The 26727-nt window shown below is 46.4% G+C and overlaps 1 protein-coding gene across 1 annotated transcript in view; it reads left to right on the top strand.

The window, feature by feature from the left end:
* LOC139757973 (uncharacterized) overlaps nt 1-26727 on the top strand; it is a 56184-nt gene that overhangs the window by 22007 nt on the left and 7450 nt on the right. Inside the window, exons 3-6 of the mRNA XM_071678910.1 lie at nt 3160-3408; nt 8958-9062; nt 15075-15152; nt 22327-22407. Coding sequence (XP_071535011.1) covers nt 3160-3408; nt 8958-9062; nt 15075-15152; nt 22327-22407 — 513 coding nt within the window. The remainder of the gene's footprint in view (nt 1-3159; nt 3409-8957; nt 9063-15074; nt 15153-22326; nt 22408-26727) is intronic.

Here is a 26727-nt window from a genome sequence, read left to right on the forward strand (position 1 = left end):
GGCATCGACCAGGCCTTACTTGAAAGAGATCAGGCTTAACATGGCAGATACCAGGCTCAACATGGCAGAAAAGTGATTTAATATGGCAGAGACAAGGTTTAACATGAAAGAGACCATGCTTAGCATGGCATCGACCAGGCTTAACATGAAAGAGATCAGGCTTAACATGACAGAGATTAGGCTTAAAATGAAAGAGATTAGGCTTAACATGACAGACTCCAGGGCTTGCATGGCAGAGACCAGGCTTAACATGAAAGAGACCAGGCTCAATATGACAGAGTCCAGGCTTAACTTGAAAGAGATCACGCTTAACAGGGCAGAGACCAGACTTTACATGGCAGAGACCAGGCTTTACATGGCAAAGACCAGGCTTAACATGAGAGAGATCAGGCTTGACATGGCAGAGATCAGGCTTGACATGGCAGAGATCAGGCTTCACATGGCAGAGACCATACTTAACATGCAAGAAACTAGACTTAACATGGTAGAGACCAGGCTTAACATAGCAGAGACTAGGATTAACCTGACAGACACTAAGTTTAACATGGCAGAGATCAGGCTTAATATGAAAGAGATCAGTCTTAACATGGCAGAGACCAAGCTTAACGTGAAAGAGATCAGGCTTAACACGGCAGAGACCAGGCTTTACATGGCAGAGTCCAGGCTTAACATGAAAAAAATCAGGCTTAACATGGTATCGACCAGGCTTACCATGAAAGAGATCAGGCTTAACATGGCAGAGACCAGACTTAACATGAAAGAGACTAGGCTTAACATGGCAGAGAAGTGGCTTAACATGGCAGAGAAGTGGCTTAACATGGCACAGACAAGGTTTAAAATGAAAGAGATCATGCTTAACATGGCATCGACCAGGCTTAACATGAGAGAGATCAGGCTTAACATGACGCAGACCAGTCTTAACTTGAAAGAGATCAGGCTTAACATGGCAGAGACCTGGCTTAACATAGCAGAGATCAGACTGAACATGACAGAGACCATTCTTAACATTGCTGAGACTGGGCTTAACATGGCAGAGACCAGGCTTTACATGGCAGAGAACAGGCTTAATATGGCAGAGACCAGACTTACATGACAGAAAAGGCTTAACATGGAAGAGACCAGGCTTAACATAGCATAGACTAGGATTAACCTGACAGACACCAAGTTTAACATGGCAGAGATCAGGCTTAATACGGCAGAGACCAGACTTTCATGACAGAGACCAGGCTTAACATGAAAGGGACCAGGTTTAACATAGCAGAGACTAGGATTAACCTGACAGACACCAAGTTTAACATAGCAGAAATCAGGCTTAACATGAAAGAGATCAGTCTTAACATGGAAGAGAGCAGGCTTTATATGAAAGAGATCAGGCTTAACACGGCAGAGACCAGGCTTTACATGGCAGAGACCAGGCTTAACATGAAAGAGATCAGGCTTAACATGGTATCGACCAGGCTTGCCATGAAAGAGATCAGGCTTAATATGGCAGAGACCAGACTTAACATGAAAGAGAATAGGCTTAACATGGCAGAGACCAGGCTTAACATGGCAAAGAAGTGGCTTAACATGGCACAGACAAGGTTTAGCGTGAAAGAGATCATGCTTAACATGGAATCGACCAGGCTTAACATGAAATAGATCAGGCTTAACATGGCACTGACCAGTCTTAACTTGAAAGAGATCAGGCTTAACATGGCAGAGACCTGGCTTAGCATGGCAGAGACCAGACTGAACATGACAGGGACCATTCTTGACATTGCTGAGACTAGACTTAACATGGCAGAGACCAGGTTTTACATGGCATAGACCAGGCTTTACATGGCAGAGACTAGGCTTAACATGACAGAGACTAGGCTTCACATGGCAGAGACCAAGCTTAACATGGCAGAGAACAGGCTTAGCATGGCAGAGACCAAACTTACATGACAGAGACCAGGCGTAACATGAAAGAGACAGGCTTAACATAGCAGAGACAAGAATTAACCTGACAGACACCAAGTTTAACATGGCAGAGATCAGGCTTAACATGGCAGAGACCAGGCTTAAAATGGCAGAGACTAGGCTTTACATGGCAGAGACCAGGTTTAATATGGTAGAGACCAGGCTTAACATGTAGGAGACCAGGCTTAACATGGCACAGATTAGGATCAACCTGACAGACACCAGGCTTAACATGGCAGTAACCAGTGTACAGCTGGACTACAGTAGTAACCAGTGTACAGCTGGTCTTCAGTAGTAACCAGTATACAGCTGGTCCTCAGTAGTAATCAGTGTACAGGTGGTCCTCAGTAGTACATAGTGTACAGCTAATCCTTAGTAGTAACCATTGTACAGCTGGTCCTCAGTAGTACCAAGAGTGCAGCTGGTCCTCATTATTAACCGGTATATAGTAGGTCTTCAGTAGTAACCAGTGTACAGCTGTTCCTCATTGGTAGCCAGTGTACAGCTGATCTTCAGTAGTAATCAGTGTACAGCAGGTCCTCAGTAGTAACCAATGTACAGCTGGTCCTCAGTAGTAACCAATGTACAACTGGTCCTCAGTAGTAACCAGTGTACAGCTGGTCTTAAGAAGTAACAGGGTACAGCTGGACCTCAGTAGTAACCAGGGTACAGCTGGACCTCAGTAGTAACCAGTGTACAGCTGGTCCACAGTAGTAACCAGTGTATAGCTGGTCCTCAGTAGTAGCCAATGAACAGCTGGTCCTCAGCAGTAACCATTGTACAGCTAGTCCAGAGAAGTAACTGATGTACAGCTGTTCCACAGTAGTAACTAGGGTACAGCTAGTCCTTAGAAGTAGCCATTGTACAGCTGGTTCAGAGTAGTAACCAATGTACAGCTGGTCCTCAGTAGTAACCAGTGTACAGCAGGTCCTCAGTAGTAACCAGGGTACAGCTGGTCCTTAGTAGTAATCAGTGTACAGCTTGTCCTCAGTAGTAACCAATGTACAGCTAGTCCTCAGTAGTAACCAGGGTACAGCTGGTCCTCAGTAGTAACCAGTGTACAGCTGGTCTTCAGTAGTAACCAATGTACAGCAGGTCCTCAGTAGTAACCAGAGCACAGCAGGTCCTCAGTAGTAACCAGTGTACAGATGGCCCATTGTAGTAACCAGTGTACAGATGGCCCATTGTAGTAACCAGTGTGCGTGTACATGACAGGTTGGCGGCGTGTACATGGTGGTGGGTGCAGGTGGTGGAGCGAACCTGGTGACGGAGGTGTTGGAGGGGCCCAGCTGGCAAGGGCTGCTGCTCGAGGCACAACGTGGCAACTTCCACTCCCTCCTGGCCCACCACTCCAGCCCACCCTCCTGCTGCCCGGCCCACCAATCCAGCCCACCCTTCTGTTCCCCGGCCCACCACGTCGCCCTGCTCAACGCCTGCGTCACCGACGCTGACGTCATAGAGTCGGTAAGTCCCGAACACCTATGACATGACCATCCCCCCGCCCCAGTCTTGTAGTGCTGGGTAGACAGACAACCCCACACCCCAGTCAGACTAGCCTTATGTAGAGCAGCAATGCCACATCCTTGTTTGTCAACCTAAAGTTTCTGTTTACATATGCTAACCTACAATTGTTTATCCTGACACCTTCACAGTGCAATGCTGGGAGAATGTGTCACTGAAGACACGTACCTCCCTCACACTCGTGCTGCCCTCACACTTGTGGACCTCCCTCACACTCGTGCTGCCCTCACACTTGTGGACCTCCCTCACACTCGTGCTGCCCTCACACTTGTGGACCTCCCTCACACTCGTGCTGCCCTCACACTTGTGGACCTCCCTCACACTCGTGCTGCCCTCACACTTGTGGACCTCCCTCACACTCGTGCTGCCCTCACACTTGTGGACCTCCCTCACACTCGTGCTGCCCTCACACTTGTGGACCTCCCTCACACTCGTGCTGCCCTCACACTTGTGGACCATAAGTTCACAATGACATCTTCTTTTAGGTTTCCTACTCGTAACAGCTGACGTGGAAAGGCATTTATCATCATTTACTAGAGTATTCAGTGAATACATCTTGTAATCTTCGCAGCGGATCTTCCCCAGTTCATATGGCACCTCCGATCTTCATGTGGTCTGCAATGTGGACACTGTGTTACACAGACCAACCCGAATATCGTGAACAGTTATGATGAATCGTACAGGTGCAAGTAGTGGTCCCTGAGGGACGCCGTCAGCAGTAACGTGTGGTGATGATGCAGTAACGTGTGGTGATGATGCAGTAACGTGTGGTGATGATGCAGTAACGTGTGGTGATGATGCAGTAACGGGTGGTGATGATGCAGTAACGTGTGGTGATGATGCAGTAACGGGTGGTGATGATGCAGTAACGTGTGGTGATGATGCAGTAACGTGTGGTGATGATGCAGTAACGGGTGGTGATGATGCAGTAACGTGTGGTGATGATGCAGTAACGGGTGGTGATGATGCAGTAACGTGTGGTGATGATGCAGTAACGTGTGGTGATGATGCAGTAACGGGTGGTGATGATGCAGTAACGTGTGGTGATGATGCAGTAACGGGTGGTGATGATGCAGTAACGTGTGGTGATGATGCAGTAACGGGTGGTGATGATGCAGTAACGTGTGGTGATGATGCAGTAACGTGTGGTGATGATGCAGTAACGGGTGGTGATGATGCAGTAACGGGTGGTGATGATGCAGTAACGGGTGGTGATGATGCAGTAACGTGTGGTGATGATGCAGTAACGTGTGGTGATGATGCAGTAACGGGTGGTGATGATGCAATAACGGGTGGTGATGATGCAGTAACGTGTGGTGATAATGCAGTAACGGGTGGTGATGATGCAATAACGTGTGGTGATGATGCAGTAACGTGTGGTGATGATGCAGTAACGTGTGGTGATGATGCAGTAACTGGTGGTGATGATGCAGTAACGTGTGGTGATGATGCAGTAACGTGTGGTGATGATGCAGTAACTGGTGGTGATGATGCAGTAACGTGTGGTGATGATGCAGTAACGTGTGGTGATGATGCAGTAACTGGTGGTGATGATGCAGTAACGTGTGGTGATGATGCAGTAACGTGTGGTGATGATGCAGTAACGTGTGGTGATGATGTAGTAACGGGTGGTGATGATGCAGTAACGGGTGGTGATGATGCAGTAACGTGTGGTGATGATGCAGTAACGTGTGGTGATGATGCAGTAACGTGTGGTGATGATGCAGTAACGGGTGGTGATGATGCAGTAACGGGTGGTGATGATGCAGTAACGTGTGGTGATGATGCAGTAACGTGTGGTGATGATGCAGTAACGGGTGGTGATGATGCAGTAACGGGTGGTGATGATGCAGTAACGTGTGGTGATGATGCAGTAACGGGTGGTGATGATGCAGTAACGTGTGGTGATGATGCAGTAACGTGTGGTGATGATGCAGTAACGGGTGGTGATGATGCAGTAACGTGTGGTGATGATGCAGTAACGTGTGGTGATGATGCAGTAACGTGTGGTGATGATGCAGTAACGGATGGTGATGATGCAGTAACGGGTGGTGATGATAATGCAGTAACGGGTGGTGATGATGCAGTAACGTGTGGTGATGATGCAGTAACGTGTGGTGATGATGCAGTAACGTGTGGTGATGATGCAGTAACGTGTGGTGATGATGCAGTAACGGGTGGTGATGATGCAGTAACGTGTGGTGATGATGCAGTAACGTGTGGTGATGATGCAGCAACGTGTGGTGATGATGCAGTAACGTGTGGTGATGATGCAGTAACGTGTGGTGATGATGCAGTAACGGGTGGTGATGATGCGGTAACGGGTCCTGATGATGCAGTAACGTGTGGTGATGATGCAGTAACGGTTGGTGATGATGCAGTAACGGTTGGTGATGATGCAGTAACGGGTGGTGATGATGCAGTAACGTGTGGTGATGATGCAGTAACGGGTGGTGATGATGCAGTAACGGGTGGTGATGATGCAGTAACGGGTGGTGATGATGCAGTAACGGGTGGTGATGATGCAGTAACGGGTGGTGATGATGCAGTAACGTGTGGTGATGATGCAGTAACGTGTGGTGATGATGCAGTAACGTGTGGTGATGATGCAGTAACGGGTGGTGATGATGCAGTAACGGGTGGTGATGATGCAGTAACGGGTGGTGATGATGCAGTAACGGGTGGTGATGATGCAGTAACGTGTGGTGATGATGCAGTAACGTGTGGTGATGATGCAGTAACGGGTGGTAATGATGCAGTAACGGGTGGTGATGATGCAGTAACGTGTGGTGATGATGCAGTAACGGGTGGTAATGATGCAGTAACGTGTGGTGATGATGCAGTAACGTGTGGTGATGATGCAGTAACGGGTGGTGATGATGCAGTAACGGGTGGTAATGATGCAGTAACGTGTGGTGATGATGCAGTAACGGGTGGTGATGATGCAGTAACGGGTGGTGATGATGCAGTAACGGGTGGTGATGATGCAGTAACGGGTGGTGATGATGCAGTAACGTGTGGTAATGATGCAGTAACGGGTGGTGATGATGCAGTAACGGGTGGTGATGATGCAGTAACGGGTGGTAATGATGCAGTAACGGGTAGTGATGATGCAGTAACGGGTGGTGATGATGCAGTAACGTGTGGTGATGATGCAGTAACGGGTGGTGATGATGCAGTAACGGGTGGTAATGATGCAGTAACGGGTGGTGATGATGCAGTAACGTGTGGTGATGATGCAGTAACGGGTGGTGATGATGATGCAGTAACGTGTGGTGATGATGCAGTAACGTGTGGTGATGATGCAGTAACGGGTAGTGATGATGCAGTAACGTGTGGTGATGATGCAGTAACGGGTGGTGATGATGCAGTAACGTGTGGTGATGATCATTATGACTCTCTGCTTCCTCTCACGTCACTGGCTGATATCCCGTGCCATCAGTAACGCCCAAGACTTGGACTTTGTGCGTCCGTTTAACTTGGTCTTCCGGACGTCCAGAAATGTTCTATGTATTGCTTGTGTCTCACTGTGGCTTGTGCATACTGCATGAAGACATGGAGGCAGGCTTGTATGAGACTTGTAGGATCAAGTGATTATTCACGACGTGTTCCTCCACATGTCTCTAATGATAGCTTCCCCGGCAGCCATCATGGTGGCAGCCATCATGGCGGTAGCCATCATGGTGGCAGCCATTATGGTGGCAGCCATCCTGGTATCAGTCATCATGGTGGCAGCCATCACGGTATCAACCATCATGGTGGCAACCATCATGGTAGCAGCCATCATGGTGGCAGTCATCATGGTAGCAGCCATCATGGTGGCAGTCATCATGGTAGCAGCCATCATGGTGGCAGTCATCATGGTAGCAGTCATCATGGTAGCAGTCATCATGGTAGCAGCCATCATGGTAGCAGTCATCATGGTAGCAGCCATCATGGTGGCAGTCATCATGGTAGCAGCCATCATGGTAGCAGTCATCATGGTAGCAGCCATCATGGTGGCAGTCATCATGGTAGCAGCCATCATGGTAGCAGTCATCATGGTAGCAGCCATCATGGTGGCAGTCATCATGGTAGCAGTCATCATAGTAGCAGTCATCATGGTGGCAGTCATCATGGTAGCAGCCATCATGGTAGCAGCCTTCATGGTAGCAGCCATCATGGTGGCAGTCATCATGGTGGCAGTCATCATGGTAGCAGTCATCATGGTGGCAGTCATCATGGTAGCAGCCATCATGGTAGCAGTCATCATGGTAGCAGCCATCATGGTGGCAGTCATCATGGTGGCAGTCATCATGGTAGCAGTCATCATGGTAGCAGTCATCATGGTAGCAGCCATCATGGTGGCAGTCATCATGGTAGCAGTCATCATGGTAGCAGCCATCATGGTAGCAGTCATCATGGTAGCAGTCATCATGGTAGCAGCCATCATGGTAGCAGCCATCATGGTGGCAGTCATCATGGTAGCAGCCATGATGGTGGCAGTCATCATGGTAGCAGCCATCATGGTGGCAGTCATCATGGTAGCAGCCATCATGGTAGCAGTCATCATGGTAACAGCCATCATGGTGGCAGTCATCATGGTAGCAGCCATCATGGTAGCAGTCATCATGGTAGCAGCCATCATGGTGGCAGTCATCATGGTAGCAGCCATCATGGTAGCAGTCATCATGGTAGCAGCCATCATGGTGGCAGTCATCATGGTAGCAGTCATCATGGTAGCAGTCATCATGGTAGCAGCCATCATGGTAGCAGTCATCATGGTAGCAGTCATCATGGTAGCAGTCATCATGGTAGCAGCCATCATGGTGGCAGTCATCATGGTAGCAGTCATCATGGTAGCAGTCATCATGGTAGCAGCCATCATGGTAGCAGCCATCATGGTAGCAGCCATCAAGGTAGCAGCCTTCATGGTAGCAGCCATCGTGGGAGCAGCCATCATGGTAGCAGTCATCGTGGTAGCAGCCATCATGGTGGCAGTCATCATGGTAGCAGCCATCATGGTAGCAGCCATCATGGTAGCAGCCATCATGGTAGCAGCCATCATGGTGGCAGTCATCATGGTAGCAGCCATCATGGTAGCAGCCATCATGGTAGCAGTCATCATGGTAGCAGCCATCATGGTGGCAGTCATCATGGTAGCAGTCATCATGGTAGCAGCCATCATGGTAGCAGCCATCATGGTAGCAGTCATCATGGTAGCAGCCATCATGGTGGCAGTCATCATGGTAGCAGCCATCATGGAGGCAGTCATCATGGTAGCAGCCATCATGGTAGCAGCCATCATGGTAGCAGCCATCATGGTGGCAGTCATCATGGTAGCAGCCATCATGGTGGCAGTCATCATGGTAGCAGCCATCATGGTAGCAGCCATCATGGTGGCAGTCATCATGGTAGCAGCCATCATGGTAGCAGCCATCATGGTAGCAGTCATCATGGTAGCAGTCATCATGGTAGCAGACACGACATCATAAGTCTTATTTTCGTCACAGCGGTGGATGTGGCGCACCCGGGGGGCCGACCTGCCAAGACTCACGCACACACTCAGGCTGCATCAGCAGGACCACGTCAGGCTACGTGAGTACGTCAGCCAAGAGGTAAGTCATCAGCAGGACCACGTCAGGCTACGTGAGTACGTCAGCCAGGAGGTAAGTCATCAGCAGGACCACGTCAGGCTACGTGAGTACGTCAGCCAAGAGGTAAGTCATCAGCAGGACCACGTCAGGCTACGTGGGTACGTCAGCCAGGAGGTGAGTCATCAGCAGGACCACGTCAGGCTACGTGAGTACGTCAGCCAAGAGGTAAGTCATCAGTAGGACCACGTCAGGCTACGTGAGTACGTCAGCCAAGAGGTAAGTCATCAGCAGGACCACGTCAGGCTACGTGGGTACGTCAGCCACGAGGTGAGTCATCAGCAGGACCACGTCAGGCTACGTGGGTACGTCAGCCAAGAGGTAAGTCATCAGCAGGACCACGTCAGGCTACGTGAGTACGTCAGCCAGGAGGTAAGTCATCAGCAGGACCACGTCAGGCTACGTGAGTACGTCAGCCAGGAGGTAAGTCATCAGCAGGACCACGTCAGGCTAAGTGAGTACGTCAGCCACGAGGTGAGTCATCAGCAGGACCACGTCAGGCTACGTGAGTACGTCAGCCAGGAGGTAAGTCATCAGTAGGACCACGTCAGGCTACGTGAGTACGTCAGCCACGAAAGATTCATCAGCAGGACCACGTCAGGCTACGTGAATACGTTAGCCAGGAGGTGAATCATCAGCAGGACCACGTCAGGCTATGTGAGTACGTCAGCCAGGAGGTAAGTCATCAGCAGGACCACGTCAGGCTACGTGAGTACGTCAGCCAGGAGAGATTCATCAGCAGGACCACGTCAGGCTACGTGAGTACGTCAGCCAGGAGGTAAGTCATCAGCAGGACCACGTCAGGCTACGTGAGTACGTCAGTCAGGAGGTGAGTCATCAGCAGGACCACGTCAGGCTATGTGAGTACGTCAGCCAGGAGAGATTCATCAGCAGGACCACGTCAGGCTACGTGGGTACGTCAGCCAGGAGGTAAGTCACCAGCAGGACCACGTCAGGCTATGTGAGTACGTCAGCCAGGAGGTAAGTCATCAGCAGGACCACGTCAGGCTATGTGAGTACGTCAGCCAGGAGGTAAGTCATTAGCAGGACCACGTCAGGCTACGTGAGTACGTCAGCCAGGAGAGATTCATCAGCAGGACCACGTCAGGCTACGTGAGTACGTCAGCCAGGAGGTAAGTCATCAGCAGGACCACGTCAGGCTACGTGAGTACGTCAGCCAGGAGGTAAGTCATCAGCAGGACCACGTCAGGCTACGTGAGTACGTCAGCCAGGAAGTGAGTCATCAGCAGGACCACGTCAGGCTACGTGAGTACGCCAGTCAGCAGGTGAATCATCAGCAGGACCACGTCAGGCTATGTGAGTACGTCAGCCAGGTGAGTCATCAGCAGGACCACAGTCAGGCTACGTGAGTACGTCACCCAGGAGGTAAGTCATCAGCAGGACCACGTCAGGTTACGTGAGTACGTCAGCCAGGAGGTAAGTCATCAGCAATACCACGTCAGGCTACGTGAGTAAGTCAGCCAGAAGTTGAGTGTACGTCAGTCATGAGGGGAGTCATCAGCAGGACCACGTCAGCCTACGTGAGTACATCAGCCAGGAGGTGAGTCATCAGCAGTACCACGTCAGCCTACGTGAGTACGTCAGCCAGGAGGTAAGTCATCAGCAGTACCACGTCATGCTACGTGGGTACGTCAGCCAGGAGGTGAGTCATCAGCAGGACCACGTCAGGTTACGTGAGTACGTCAGCCAGGAGGTAAGTCATCAGCAGGACCACGTCAGGCTACGTGAGTACGTCAGCCAGGAGGTAAGTCATCAGCAGAACCACGTCAGGCTACGTGAGTACGTCAGCCAGGAGGTAAGTCATCAGCAGGACCACGTCAGGCTACGTGAGTACGTCAGCCAGGAGGTAAGTCATCAGCAGGACCACGTCAGGCTACGTGAGTACGTCAGCCAGGAGGTAAGTCATCAGCAGGACCACGTCAGGCTACGTGAGTACGTCAGCCAGGAGGTAAGTCATCAGCAGGACCACGTCAGGCTACGTGAGTACGTCAGCCAGGAGGTGAGTCATCAGCAGGACCACGTCAGGCTACGTGAGTACGTCAGCCAGGAGGTGAGTCATCAGCAGGACCACATCAGGCTACGTGAGTACGTCAGCCACGAGGTGAGTCATCAGCAGGACCACGTCAGGCTACGTGAGTACGTCAGCCAGGAGGTGAGTCATCAGCAGGACCACGTCAGGCTACGTGAGTACGTCAGCCAGGAGGTAAGTCATCAGCAGGACCACGTCAGGCTACGTGAGTACGTCAGCCAGGAGGTAAGTCATCAGCAGGACCACGTCAGCCTACGTGAGTACGTCAGCCAGGAGGTAAGTCATCAGCAGGACTACGTCAGGCTACGTGAGTACGTCAGCCAGGAGGTAAGTCATCAGCAGGACCACGTCAGCCTAAGTGAGTACGTCAGCCAGGAGGTAAGTCATCAGCAGGACCACGTCAGGTTACGTGAGTACGTCAGCCAGGAGGTGAGTCATCAGCAGGACCACGTCAGGCTACGTGAGTACGTCAGCCAGGAGGTAAGTCATCAGCAGGACCACGTCAGCCTACGTACGTGATAGAACAGTTATGTTCATGATCATGATAGAACAATCATCTTTACGATCATGATAGAACAGTTATGTTCATGATCATGATAGAACAATTATGTTCATGATCATGATAGAACAATTATGTTTATGATCATGATAGAATTATGTTCATGATCATGATAGAACAATTATGTTCATGATCATGATAGAACAATTATGTTCATGATCATGATAGAACAATTATGTTCATGATCATGATAGAACAATTATGTTCATGATAATGATAGAACTATTATGTTCATGATCATGATGATAGAACAATTATATTCATCATCATCATGATAGAACAATTATGTTCATGATCATGATAGAATAATTATGTTCATGATCATGATAGAACAATTATGTTTATGATCATGATAGAACAATTATGTTTATGATCATGATAGAATTATGTTCATGATCATGATAGAACAATTATGTTCATGATCATGATAGAACAATTATGTTCATGATCATGATAGAACAATTATGTTCATGATCATGATAGAACAATTATGTTTATGATCATGATAGAATTATGTTCATGATCATGGTAGAACAATTATGTTCATGATAATGATAGAACAAATATGTTCATGATCATGATAGAACAATTATGTTCATGATAATGATAGAACTATTATGTTCATGATCACGATAGAACAATTATGTTCATGATCATGATGATAGAACAATTATGTTCATGATCATGATGATAGAACAATTATGTTCATGATCATGATGATAGAACAATTATGTTCATCATCATGATAAAACAATTATGTTCCTGATTATGATAGAACAGTTATGTTCATCATAATGATAGAACAATTATATTCATGATCATGATAGAACAACTATGTTCATCATGATAGAACAATTCTGTTCATGATGATGATAGAACAATTATGTTCACGATCATGATAGAATAATTATGTTCATGATTATGATAGAACAGTTATGTTCATCATCATGATAGAACAATTATATTCATAATCATGATAGAACAGTTATGATCATCATCATTATGATAGAACAATTATGTTCATCATGATGATAAAACATTTATGTTCATGATCATGATAGCACAATTATCTTCATCATCATGATAGAACAATTATGTTCATGATCATGATGATAGAACAATTATATTCATCATCATCATGATAGAACAATTATATTCATCATGATGATAGAACAATTATATTCATGATCATGATAATAGAACAATTATATACATCATCATGATGATAGAACAATTATATACATCATCATGATGATAGAACAATTATATACATCATCATGATGATAGAACAATTATATACATCATCATGATGATAGAACAATTATGTTCATGATCATCATCATGATGATAGAACAATTATATACATCATGATGATGATAGAACAATTATATACATCATCATGATGATAGAACAATTATATTCATGATCATGATGATAGAACAATTATATACATCATGATGATGATAGAACAATTATATACATCATCATGATGATAGAACAATTATATTCATGATCATGATGATAGAACAATTATATACATCATGATGATGATAGAACAATTATATACATCATCATGATGATAGAACAATTATATACATCATGATGATAGAACAATTATATACATTATCATGATGATAGAACAATTATATTCATGATCATGATGATAGAACAATTATATACATCATCATGATGATAGAACAATTATATTCATGATCATGATGATAGAACAATTATATACATCATCATGATGATAGAACAATTATATACATCATCATGATGATAGAACAATTATATACATCATCATGATGATAGAACAATTATATACATCATCATGATGATAGAACAATTATATACATCATCATGATGATAGAACAATTATGTTCATGATCATCATCATGATGATAGAACAATTATATACATCATGATGATGATAGAACAATTATATACATCATCATGATGATAGAACAATTATATTCATGATCATGATGATAGAACAATTATATACATCATGATGATGATAGAACAATTATATACATCATCATGATGATAGAACAATTATATACATCATCATGATGATAGAACAATTATATACATCATGATGATGATAGAACAATTATATTCATGATCATGATAATAGAACAATTATATACATCATCATGATGATAGAACAATTATATACATAATGATGATGATAGAACAATTATATACATCATCATGATGATAGAACAATTATATACATCATGATGATGATAGAACAATTATATACATCATCATGATGATAGAACAATTATATACATCATCATGATGATAGAACAATTATATACATCATCATGATGATAGAACAATTATATACATCATCATGATGATAGAACAATTATATACATCATCATGATGATAGAACAATTATATTCATGATCATGATGATAGAACAATTATATACATCATCATGATGATAGAACAATTATATACATCATCATGATGATAGAACAATTATATACATCATCATCATGATAGAACAATTATATTCATGATCATGATGATAGAACAATTATATTCATGATCATGATGATAGAACAATTATATACATCATCATGATGATAGAACAATTATATACATCATGATGATGATGATAGAACAATTATATTCATGATCATGATGATAGAACAATTATATACATCATCATGATGATAGAACAATTATATTCATGATCATGATGATAGAACAATTATATTCATGATCATGATGATAGAACAATTATATACATCATCATGATGATAGAACAATTATATACATCATCATGATGATAGAACAATTATGTTCATGATCATCATGATGATGATAGAACAATTATATTCATGATCATGATGATAGAACAATTATATACATGATCATGATGATAGAACAATTATATACATCATCATGATGATAGAACAATTATATACATCATCATGATGATAGAACAATTATATACATCATCATGATGATAGAACAATTATGTTCATGATCATCATGATGATGATAGAACAATTATATTCATGATCATGATGATAGAACAATTATATACATCATCATGATGATAGAACAATTATATACATCATCATGATGATAGAACAATTATATACATCATCATGATGATAGAACAATTATATACATCATCATGATGATAGAACAATTATATACATCATCATGATGATAGAACAATTATGTTCATGATCATCATCATCGTGATGATAGAACAATTATATTCATGATCATGATGATGATAGAACAATTATGTTCATCATGATCATGATGATGTTGTATCATACAAGGTGTAGGGGAGGAGGTGCCTGGTCACCATAATGTCTTGGTTCCTCCTCCACTGCAGGAGCTGCCGCTGGGGGACGTGTGGCGGGTGACCTGCTTCCCTCTCTCTACCATCGCGCTGGCCTTCAATACCACACAGGTGAGAGAGAGAGGGAGAGAGAGAGAGAGAGAGAGAGAGAGAGAGAGAGAGAGAGAGAGAGAGAGAGAGAGAGAGAGAGAGAGAGAGAGAGAGAGAGAGAGAGAGAGAGAGAGAGAGAGAGAGAGTGTGATGGTTGGATATTGTGGCAGCCGGTCAACACACACATACCCACCTGCTAGTCGCCCCTCCCACTTGAGGAAACAATTGAACCACATCAAGTATCCTAATACTCCGCTACCACATCAAGTATCCCAATACTCCCCTACCACATCAAGTATCCCAATACTCCGCTACCACATCAAGTATCCCAATACTCCCCCACCACATCAAGTATCCCAATACTCCCCTACCACATCAAGTATCCCAATACTCCCCTACCACATCAAGTATCCCAATACTCCCCCACCACATCAAGTATCCCAATACTCCCCTACCACATCAAGTATCCCAATACTCCCCTACCACATCAAGTATCCCAATACTCCGCTACCACATCAAGTATCCCAATACTCCCCCACCACATCAAGTATCCCAATACTCCCCTACCACATCAAGTATCCCAATACTCCGCTACCACATCAAGTATCCCAATACTCCGCTACCACATCAAGTATCCCAATACTCCCCTACCACGTCAAGTATCCCAATACTCCCCTACCACATTAAGTATCCCAATACTCCCCCACCACATCAAGTATCCCAATACTCCCCCACCACATCAAGTATCCCAATACTCCCCTACCACGTCAAGTATCCCAATACTCCCCTACCACATTAAGTATCCCAATACTCCACCACCACGTCAAGTATCCCAATACTCCACCACCACATTAAGTATCCCAATACTCCCCTACCACGTCAAGTATCCCAATACTCCCCTACCACATTAAGTATCCCAATACTCCCCTACCACGTCAAGTATCCCAATACTCCGCTACCACATCAAGTATCCCAATACTCCCCTACCACATCAAGTATCCCAATACTCCGCTACCACATCAAGTATCCCAATACTCCCCCACCACATCAAGTATCCCAATACTCCCCTACCACATCAAGTATCCCAATACTCCCCTACCACATCAAGTATCCCAATACTCCGCTACCACATTAAGTATCCCAATACTCCCCTACCACATCAAGTATCCCAATACTCCCCCACCACATCAAGTATCCCAATACTCCCCTACCACATTAAGTATCCCAATACTCCCCTACCACATTAAGTATCCCAATACTCCCCTACCACATCAAGTATCCCAATACTCCCCCACCACATCAAGTAACCCAATACTCCCCTACAACACCCCCTTTTTGATAAATTCCAATGCAATACAATCCAAACCCGCAGCCTTGCCGGCTTTCATCTTCCGCAAAGCTTTCACTACCGCTTCTCTATTTACCAAATCATTCTCCCTAACCCTCTCACTTCGCACACCACCTCGAACAAAACACCCTATATCTGCTACTCTATCATCTAAGACATCAACAAACCTTCAAAATACTCACTCCATCTCTTCACATCACCACTACTTTTTAGTACCTCCCCATTATCCCCGTTCACGCATGTTCCCATTTTTTCTCTTGTCTTACGGACTTTATCTACATCCTTCCAAAATATCTTTTTATTATCCCTAAAATTTAATGATACTCTCTCACCCTGACTTTCTTTGCCCTCTTTTTCACCTCTTCCACCTTTCTCTTGACCTGCCTCTTTCTTTTATACATCTCCCAGTCATTTGCATTATTTTCCTGCAAAAATCGTCCAAATGCCTCTCTCTTCTCTTTCACTAATAATCATACTTCTTCATCCCACCACTCACTACCTTTTCTGATCTGCCCACCTCCCACGCTTCTCATGCCACAAGCGTCTTTTGCGCAAGCCATCACTGCTTCCTTAAATGCATCCCATTCCTCCCTCATTCCCTTTACGTCCTTTGCTCTTACGTTTTTCCATTATGCACTCAGTCTCTCCTGGTGCTTCCTCATACAAGTCTCCTTCCCAAGCTCACTTACTCTCACCACTCTTTTCACCCCAACATTCTCTCCTCTTTTCTGACAACCTCTACAAATCTTCACCTTCGCCTCCACAAGATTATGATCAGACATCCCTCCAGTAGCACCTTTCAGCACATTAACATCCAAAAGTCTTTCTTTCCCGCGCCTATCAAGTAACACTTAATCCAATAACGCTCTCTGTCTATCTCTTCTACTTACATACGTATACTTATGTATATCTCTCTTTTTAAACTAGGTATTCCCAATCATCAGCAATTTTCTGCACACAAATGTACAGGCTTTTCACCATTTCCATTTACAACACTGAACACCCCATGTACACCAATTACTCCCTCAACTACCACATGGCTCACCTTTGCATTTAAGTCACACATCACTATAACCCGGTCTCATGCATCAAATCTCCTAACACACTAACTCAGCTGCTCCCAAAACACTTGGCTCTCATGTTCTTTCTTCTCATGACCAAGTGCATAGGCACCAATAATCACCAATTTCTTCCTATCCACTTTCAGTTTTACCCATATCAATCTAGAGTTTACTTTCTTACATTCTATCACATACTCCCACACCTCCTGTTTCAGGAGTAGTGCATCTCCTTCCTTTGCTCTTTTCCTCTCAGTAACCCCTGACTTTACTCCCTAAACATTCCCAAACCCTTTACCCTTGAGCTTCGTTTCACTCAGATCCAAAATATCCAGTTTCCTTTCCTCAAACATACTACCTATCTCTCCTTTTTTTTCTCATCTTGGTTACATCCACACACATTTAGACACCCCAACCTGAGCCTTCGAGGAGGATGAGTACTCTCCCCGTGACTCTTTCTGTTTCCCCTTTTATAAGTTAAAATACAGGAAGGGACGGTTTCTAGCCTCTCCGCTCCCGTCCCCTTTAGTCGCTTTCTACGACAAGCGGGGAACTCGAGGAAAGTATTCTTTCTCCCTTATCCCCTATATCTTGTATCATTATCATGGGTAATATTTGTTGCATTAATGTTATGGGTAATATATCTTGTATTAATGTTAAAGGAGAAGAGTGGTTTAGGAATGTCTTGGGAGTAAAGTCAGGGGTTAGTGAGAGGACAAGAGCAAGGGAAGGAGTACCACTACTCCTAAAACAGGAGTGGTGGAGTATGTGATAGAGTGTAAGAAAGTAAAACAGAAAGTGGATGAAGAGAGATGGGTGATTATTGGTGCATATGCACCTGGGCATGAGAAGAAAGATCATGAGAGGCAAGTGTTTTGGGAGCAGTTGAGTGAGTGTGTTAGTAGTTTTGATGCACGAGACCGGGTTATAATGATGGGTGATTTGAATGCAAAGGTGAATAATGTGGCAGTTGAGGAAATAATTGGTGAACATGGGGTGTTCAGTGTTGTAAATGGAAATGGTGAAGAGCTTGTAGATTTATGTGCTGAAAAAGGACTGGTGATTGGGAATACCTGGTATACGTATGTAAGTAGGAGATATGGCCAGAGAGCGTTATTGGATTACGTGTCAATTGATAGGCGCGTGAATGAGAGACTTTTGGATGTTAATGTGCTGAGGGTGCAACTGGAGGGATGTCTGATCATTATCTTGTGGAGGCGAAGGTGAGGATTTGTAGAGGTTGTCAGAAAAGAAGAGAGAATGTTGGGATGAAAAGAGTGGTGAGAATAAGTCTGCTTGGGAAGGAGACTTGTGTGAGTGCAGAATAGAAAAAGGTGAGAACAAAGAACATAAGGGGAGTGGGGGACGAATGGGATGTATTTAGGGAAGCAGTGATGGCTTGCGCAAAAGATGCTTGTGGCATGAGAAGCGTGGGAGATGGGCAGATTAGAAAGGGTAGTGAGTGGTGGGATGAAGAGGTAAGATTATTAGTGAAAGAGAAGAGAGAGGCATTTGGACGATTTTTGCAGGGAAATAGCGCAAATGACTGGGAGATGTATAAAAGAAAGAGGCAGGAGGTCAAGAGAAAGGTGCAAGAGGTGAAAAAGAGGGCAAATGAGAGTTGGGTTGAGAGAGTATCATTAAATTTTAGGGAGAATAAAAAGGTGTTTTGGAAGGAGGTAAATAAAGTGCGTAAGACAAGGGAGCAAATGGGAACTTCTGTGAAGAGGGCTAATGGGAAGGTGATAACAAGTAATGGTGATGTGAGAAGATGAAGTGAGTATTCTGAAGGTTTGTTGAATGTGTTTGATGATAGAATGGCAGATATAGGGTGTTTTGGTCGAGGTGGTGTGCAAGGTGAGAGGGTTAAAGAGAATGATTTGGTAAACAGAGAGGAGGTAGTAAAAGCTTTGCGGAAGATGAAAGCCGGCAAGGCAGCAGGTTTGGATGGTATTGCAGTGGAATCTACTAAAAAAGGGGATGACTGTATTGTTGACTGGTTGGTAAGGTTATTTGATGTATGTATGACTCATGTTGAGGTGCCTGAGGATTGGCGGAATGCTTGCATAGTGCCATTGTACAAAGGCAAAGGGGATTAAAGTGAGTGCTGAAATTACAGAGGTATAGGTTTGTTGTGTATTCCTAGGAAATTATATGGGAGAGTATTGATTCAGAGGGTGAAGGCATGGGGAAGAGCAATGTGGTTTCAGAAGTGGTAAAAGATGTGTGGATCAGGTGTTTGCTTTGAGGAATGTATGTGAGAAATACTTAGAAAAGCCAATGGATTTGTATGTAGCATTTATGGATCTAGGGAAGGCATATGATAGAGTTGATAGAGATCTCTGTGGAAGGTATTAAGAATATATGGTGTGGGAGGCAAGTTGTTAGAAGCAGTGAAAAGTTTTTATCGATGATGTAAGGCATTTGTACTTGTAGGAAGAGAGGAAAGTGATTGGTTCTCAGTGAATGTCGGTTTGCGGCAGGGGTGTGTGATGTCTCCATGGTAGTTTAATTTGTTTATGGATGGGGTTGTTAGGGAGGTGAATGCAAGAGCTTTGGAAAGAGGGGCAAGCATGCAGTCTGTTGTGGATGAGAGAGCTTGGGAAGTGAGTCAGTTGTTGTTCGCTGATGATACAGCGCTGGTGGCTGATTCGTGTGAGAGACTGCAGAAGCTGGTGACTGAGATTAGCAAAGTGTGTGAAAGAAGAAAGATGAGAGTAAATGTGAATAAGAGCAAGGTTATTAGGTACAGTAGGGGTGAGGGACAAGTCAATTGGGAGGTAAGTTTAAATGGAGAAAAACTGGAGGAAGTGAAGTGTTTTAGATATCTGGGAGTGGATCTGGCAGCGGATGGAACCATGGAAGCGAAAGTGAGTCATAGGGTGGGGGAGGGGGCGAAAGTTCTGGGAGTGTTGAAGAATGTGTGGAAGTTGAGAACATTATCTCGGAAAGCAAAAATGGGTATGTTTGAAGGAATAGTGGTTCCAACAATGTTATATGGCTGCGAGGCGTGGGCTATGGATAGAGTTGTGCGGAGAAGGGTGGATGTGCTGGAAATGAGATGTTTGAGTCCAATATGGGGTGTGAGGTGGTTTGATCGAGTAAGTAATAATAGGATAAGAAAGATGTGTTGTAATAACAAGAGTGTGGTTGAGAGAGCAGAAGAGGGTGTTTTGAATTGGTTTGGTCACATGGAGAGAATGAGTGAGGAAAGACGTGGAGGGAACGAGGAGAAGAGGGAGACCAAATTGGAGGTGGAAATATGGAGTGAAAATGATTTTGAGTGTTCGGGGCCTGAACATGCAGGAGGGTGAAAGGCGTGCATGAATAGAGTGAATTGGAACGATGTGGTATACCGGGGTCGACATGATCTCAATGGATTGAACCAGGGCATGTGAAGCGTCTGGGGTAAACCATGGAAAGTTTTGTGGTGCCTGGATGTGGAAAGGGAGCTGTGGTTTCGGTGCATTATTATATGACAGCTAAAGACTGACTGTGAACGAAAGTGGCTTTTATTGTCTTTTCTTAGCGCTACCTCGGGCACATGAGGGGGGAGGGGGTTGTTATATCATGTGTGGCTTGGTGGCGATGGAAATGAATAACGGCAGACAGTATGAATTATGTACATGTGTATATATATGTATATGTCTGTGTATATATATGTATACGTTGAGATGTATAGGTATGTATATTTGCGTGTGTGAACGTGTATGTATATACATGAGTATGTGGGTGAGTTGGGCCATTCTTTCGTCTGTTTCCTTGCGCTACCTCGCTAACGTGGGAGACAGCGACAAAGGGAAAATAAAAAAGATAAAAATAATAATTGATATTATTTGTAATGTATCTTGTATTAATGTTGTGGTTAATATATCTTATATTAATGTTATGGGTAATATATGTTGTATTAATGTTATGGGTCATATATCTTGTGTTGATGTTATGGGTTTATATATCTTACATTTATGATCAGTCATAATATACTCATCATGGATGGTAAATATATAGCGAGGTTTTTCTCTGTCTGTGTATAATGTAATTAAGACATGATATCATTAAGAAAATGTAAGAGAAATGGTTGACCAACGACACAGAACAAAACTGGCCTCGCCCACCTGGTGTGTGTATAGTTCACGTTACTGAGATCAACTTACCGAAGATGACATTCGATTACGTTACGTCTGGTTAACTTAACCTAACTTTAGTGTAGGAAAACATTTAGATGTTGAGAGGAAGATATAATGTTCATGTAAAGTTTGTACAATCTATATGAAATGTTTGTATAATGTTTATACGATGTGTATATAAAGTTTGTATAATATTTATATAATGTTTGATATATGTTTATATAATGCTTATATAATGTTTGTAAAAGTTTGTATGTTTTTATGATTTTTATATGATGTTTATATAATGTTTATATGATGTTTTTTGTGATGTTTCTATAATGTTTATATAATATTTATATAATTTTGTATAATTTCATATGATGTTTATGTAATGTTTATATAACATTGGCATGATGTTTGTATAATTTTATATGATGTTTTTATAATGTTTAACTAATATTTTTATGATGTTTGTGTAATGTTTATATGATATTTGTACAATGTTCTTAAATTGTTTATATAATGTTTATATATCTGTATAATGTTTGTATGATTTGTATATCATGTTTGTATAACATTTGTATAATGTTTATACAATGTTTATACCATATTTGTATCATGTTTCTATAATGTTTATATAATGTGGATAAAGTATGATGAAGTCATTGTGTGGTTGTCAGGTGGAGGTTCTAGTGGTGGAGACCCCTGGCTTGGCGGACGGACTGGTAACACTGCTCGTCCAGCCACATCTTCACGTCCAGGTACGAGACTTCCCTCCTTCACGTCACGCTTCCTCCTCTCATGTCATACTCGCCGTCATGTCATACTCGCCGTCATGTCATACGCACCGTCATGTCATACTCGCCGTCATGTCATACTTCCCGTCATGTCATACTCACCGTCATGTCATACTCGCCGTCATGTCATACTCGCCGTCATGTCATACTCGCCGTCATGTCATGCTCGCCGTCATGTCATACTCGCCGTTATGTCATACTTCCCGTCATGTCATACTTCCCGTCATGTCATACTCGCCGTCATGTCATATTCGCCGTCATGTCATACTCGCCGTCATGTCATACTCACCGTCATGTCATACTCGCCGTCATGTCATACTCACCGTCATGTCATACTCGCCGTCATGTCATACTTCCCGTCATGTCATACTCGCCGTCATGTCATACTTCCCATCATGTCATACTCGCCGTCATGTCATACTCGCCGTCATGCCATACTCGCCGTCATGTCATACTCGCCGTCATGTCATACTCGCCGTCATGTCATACTTCCCGTCATGCCATACTCGCCGTCATGTCATACTCGCCGTCATGTCATACTCGCCGTCATGTCATACTCGCCGTCATGTCATACTTCCCGTCATGCCATACTCGCCGTCATGTCATACTCGCCGTCATGCCATACTCGCCGTCATGTCATACTCGCCGTCATGTCATACTTCTCGTCATGTCATACTCGCCGTCATGTCATACTCGCCGTCATGTCATACTTCCCGTCATGTCATACTCGCCGTCATGTCATACTCGCCGTCATGTCATACTTCCTGTCATGTCATACTTCCCGTCATGTCATACTCGCCGTCATGTCATACTCGCCGTCATGTCATACTCGCCGTCATGCCATACTCGCCGTCATGTCATACTCGCCGTCATGTCATACTTCCCGTCATGTCATACTCGCCGTCATGTCATACTCGCCGTCATGCCATACTCGCCGTCATGTCATACTCGCCGTCTTGTCATACTCACCGTTATGTCATATTTCCCGTCATGTCATACTTCCCGTCATGTCATACTCGCCGTCATGTCATACTCACCGTCATGTCATACTCGCCGTCATGTCATACTCGCCGTCATGTCATACTCACCGTCATGTCATACTCGCCGTCATGTCATACTCACCGTCATGTCATACTCGCCGTCATGTCATACTCACCGTCATGTCATACTCACCGTCATGTCATACGCACCGTCATGTCATACTCACCGTCATGTCATACGCCAACAGTCATATTCTGTCATGTCTTCTCCACCTACCTCATCATGCACCTCCTGCATGTCATACGCCACCCGTCATGTCATTCGTTTGCCTGCATGTCATCATATGCTCAACCTATCATGTCGTCATGCACATCATGTCATCTTCTCTCTGTAACTTTGTACCTTTCTTATCTCTTCATGTTCCATCATCTTCCCCCTGCCATGTCATTTTCCTCTCGCTCGTGTAAAACTTCTGTCATCCCATACTTCCGCTCTCACGTTTTCCCAGGGTACCCTGTAATCCCAGGGTGCCCCTGTCATCCCAGGGTGCCCCTGTCATCCCAGGGTGCCCCTGTCATCACAGGGTGCCCCTGTCATCCCAGGGTGCCCCTGTCATCGCAGGGTGCCCCTGTCATCCCAGGGTGCCCCTGTCATCCCAGGGTGCCCCTGTCATCCCAGGGTGCCCCTGTCATCCCAGGGTGCCCCTGTCATCCCAGGGTGCCCCTATCATCCCAGGGTGCCCCTGTCATCCCAGGGTGACCCTGTCATCCCAGGGTGCCCCTGTCATCCCAGGGTGCCCCTGTCATCCCAGGGTGCCCCTATCATCCCAGGGTGCTCCTGTCATCCCAGGGTAACCCTGTCATCACAGAGTGCCCCTGTCATCCCAGGGTGCTCCTATCATCCCAGGGTAACCCTGTCATCCCAGGGTGCCCCTGTCATCCCAGGGTGCCCCTGTCATCCCAGGGTAACCCTGTCATCACAGGGTGCTCCTATCATCCCAGGGTGCTCCTGTCATCCCAGGGTAACCCTGTCATCACAGGGTGCCTCTGTCATCCCAGGGTGCTCCTATCATCCCAGGGTGCCCCTGTCATCCCAGGGTGCCCCTGTCATCCCAGGGTGCCCCTGTCATCACAGGGTGCCCCTGTCATCCCAGGGTAACCCTGTCATCCCAGGGTGCCCCTATCATCCCAGGGTGCCCCTGTCATCTCAGGGTGCCCCTGTCATCCCAGGGTGCCCCTGTCATCACAGGGTGCCCCTGTCATCCCAGGGTGCCCCTGTCATTCCAGGGTAACCCTGTCATCCCAGGGTGCCCCTGTCATCCCAGGGTGCCCCTGTCATCCCAGGGTGCCCCTATCATCCCAGGCTGCCCCTGTCATCCCAGGGTGCTCCTGTCATCCCAGGGTGCCCCTGTCATCCCAGGGTGCCCCTGTCATCCCAGGGTGCTCCTATCATCCCAGGGTAACCCTGTCATCCCAGGGTGCCCCTGTCATCCCAGGGTGCCCCTGTCATCCCAGGGTAACCCTGTCATCACAGGGTGCTCCTATCATCCCAGGGTGCCCCTGTCATCACAGGGTGCCCCTGTCATCCAAGGGTGCTCCTGTCATCCCAGGGTGCACCTATCATCCCAGGGTGCCCCTATCATCCCAGGGTGCTCCTGTCATCCCAGGGTGCTCCTATCATCCCAGGGTGCCCCTGTCATCCCAGGGTGCCCCCATCATCCCAGGGTGCCCCTGTCATCCCAGGGTGCCCCTGTCATCCCAGGGTGCCCCTGTCATCACAGGGTGCCGATATCATACCAGGGTGCCCCTGTCATCCCAGGGTGCCCCTGTCATCACAGGGTGCCCCTGTCATCCCAGGGTGCCCCTATCATCCCAGGGTGCCCCTGTCATCCCAGGGTGCCCCTGTCATCACAGGGTGCTCCTGTCATCCCAGGGTGCCCCTATCATCCCAGGGTGCTCCTGTCATCACAGGGTGCCCCTATCATCCAAGGGTGCCCCTATCATCCCAGGGTGCCCTTGTCATCCCAGGGTGCCCCTGTCATCCCAGGGTGCCCCTATCATCCCAGGGTGCTCCTATCATCCCAGGGTGCCCCTGTCATCCCAGGCTGCCCCTGTCATCCCAGGGTGCCCCTGTCATCCCAGGGTGCCCCTGTCATGCCAGGGTGCTCCTATCATCCCAGGGTGCCCCTATCATCCCAGGGTGCTCCTATCATCCCAGGGTGCCCCTGTCATCCCAGGGTGCCCCTGTCATCACAAGGTGCCCCTATCATCCCAGGGTGCTCCTATCATCCCAGGGTGCCCCTGTCATCCCAGGGTGCCCCTGTCATCACAGGGTGCCCCTATCATCCCAGGGTGCCCCTGTCATCACAGGGTGTCCCTGTCATCCCAGGGTGCCCCTGTCATGCCAGGGTGCCCCTGTCATCCCAGGGTGCCCCTATCATCCCAGGGTGCTCCTATCATCCCAGGGTGCTCCTATCATCCCAGGGTGCCCCTATCATCCCAGGGTGCCCCTGTCATCTCAGGGTGCCCCTGTCATCCCAGGGTGCCCCTGTCATCACAGGGTGCCCCTGTCATCCCAGGGTGCCCCTGTCATTCCAGGGTAACCCTGTCATCCCAGGGTGCCCCTGTCATCCCAGGGTGCCCCTGTCATCCCAGGGTGCCCCTGTCATCCCAGGGTGCCCCTATCATCCCAGGCTGCCCCTGTCATCCCAGGGTGCTCCTGTCATCCCAGGGTGCCCCTGTCATCCCAGGGTGCCCCTGTCATCCCAGGGTGCTCCTATCATCCCAGGGTAACCCTGTCATCCCAGGGTGCCCCTGTCATCCCAGGGTGCCCCTGTCATCCCAGGGTAACCCTGTCATCACAGGGTGCTCCTATCATCCCAGGGTGCCCCTGTCATCACAGGGTGCCCCTGTCATCCAAGGGTGCTCCTGTCATCCCAGGGTGCACCTATCATCCCAGGGTGCCCCTATCATCCCAGGGTGCTCCTGTCATCCCAGGGTGCTCCTATCATCCCAGGGTGCCCCTGTCATCCCAGGGTGCCCCCATCATCCCAGGGTGCCCCTGTCATCCCAGGGTGCCCCTGTCATCCCAGGGTGCCCCTGTCATCACAGGGTGCCGATATCATACCAGGGTGCCCCTGTCATCCCAGGGTGCCCCTGTCATCACAGGGTGCCCCTGTCATCCCAGGGTGCCCCTATCATCCCAGGGTGCCCCTGTCATCCCAGGGTGCCCCTGTCATCACAGGGTGCTCCTGTCATCCCAGGGTGCCCCTATCATCCCAGGGTGCTCCTGTCATCACAGGGT

This window comes from Panulirus ornatus, chromosome 29, assembly GCF_036320965.1.
Source record: "Panulirus ornatus isolate Po-2019 chromosome 29, ASM3632096v1, whole genome shotgun sequence".
NCBI lineage: Eukaryota > Metazoa > Arthropoda > Malacostraca > Decapoda > Palinuridae > Panulirus > Panulirus ornatus.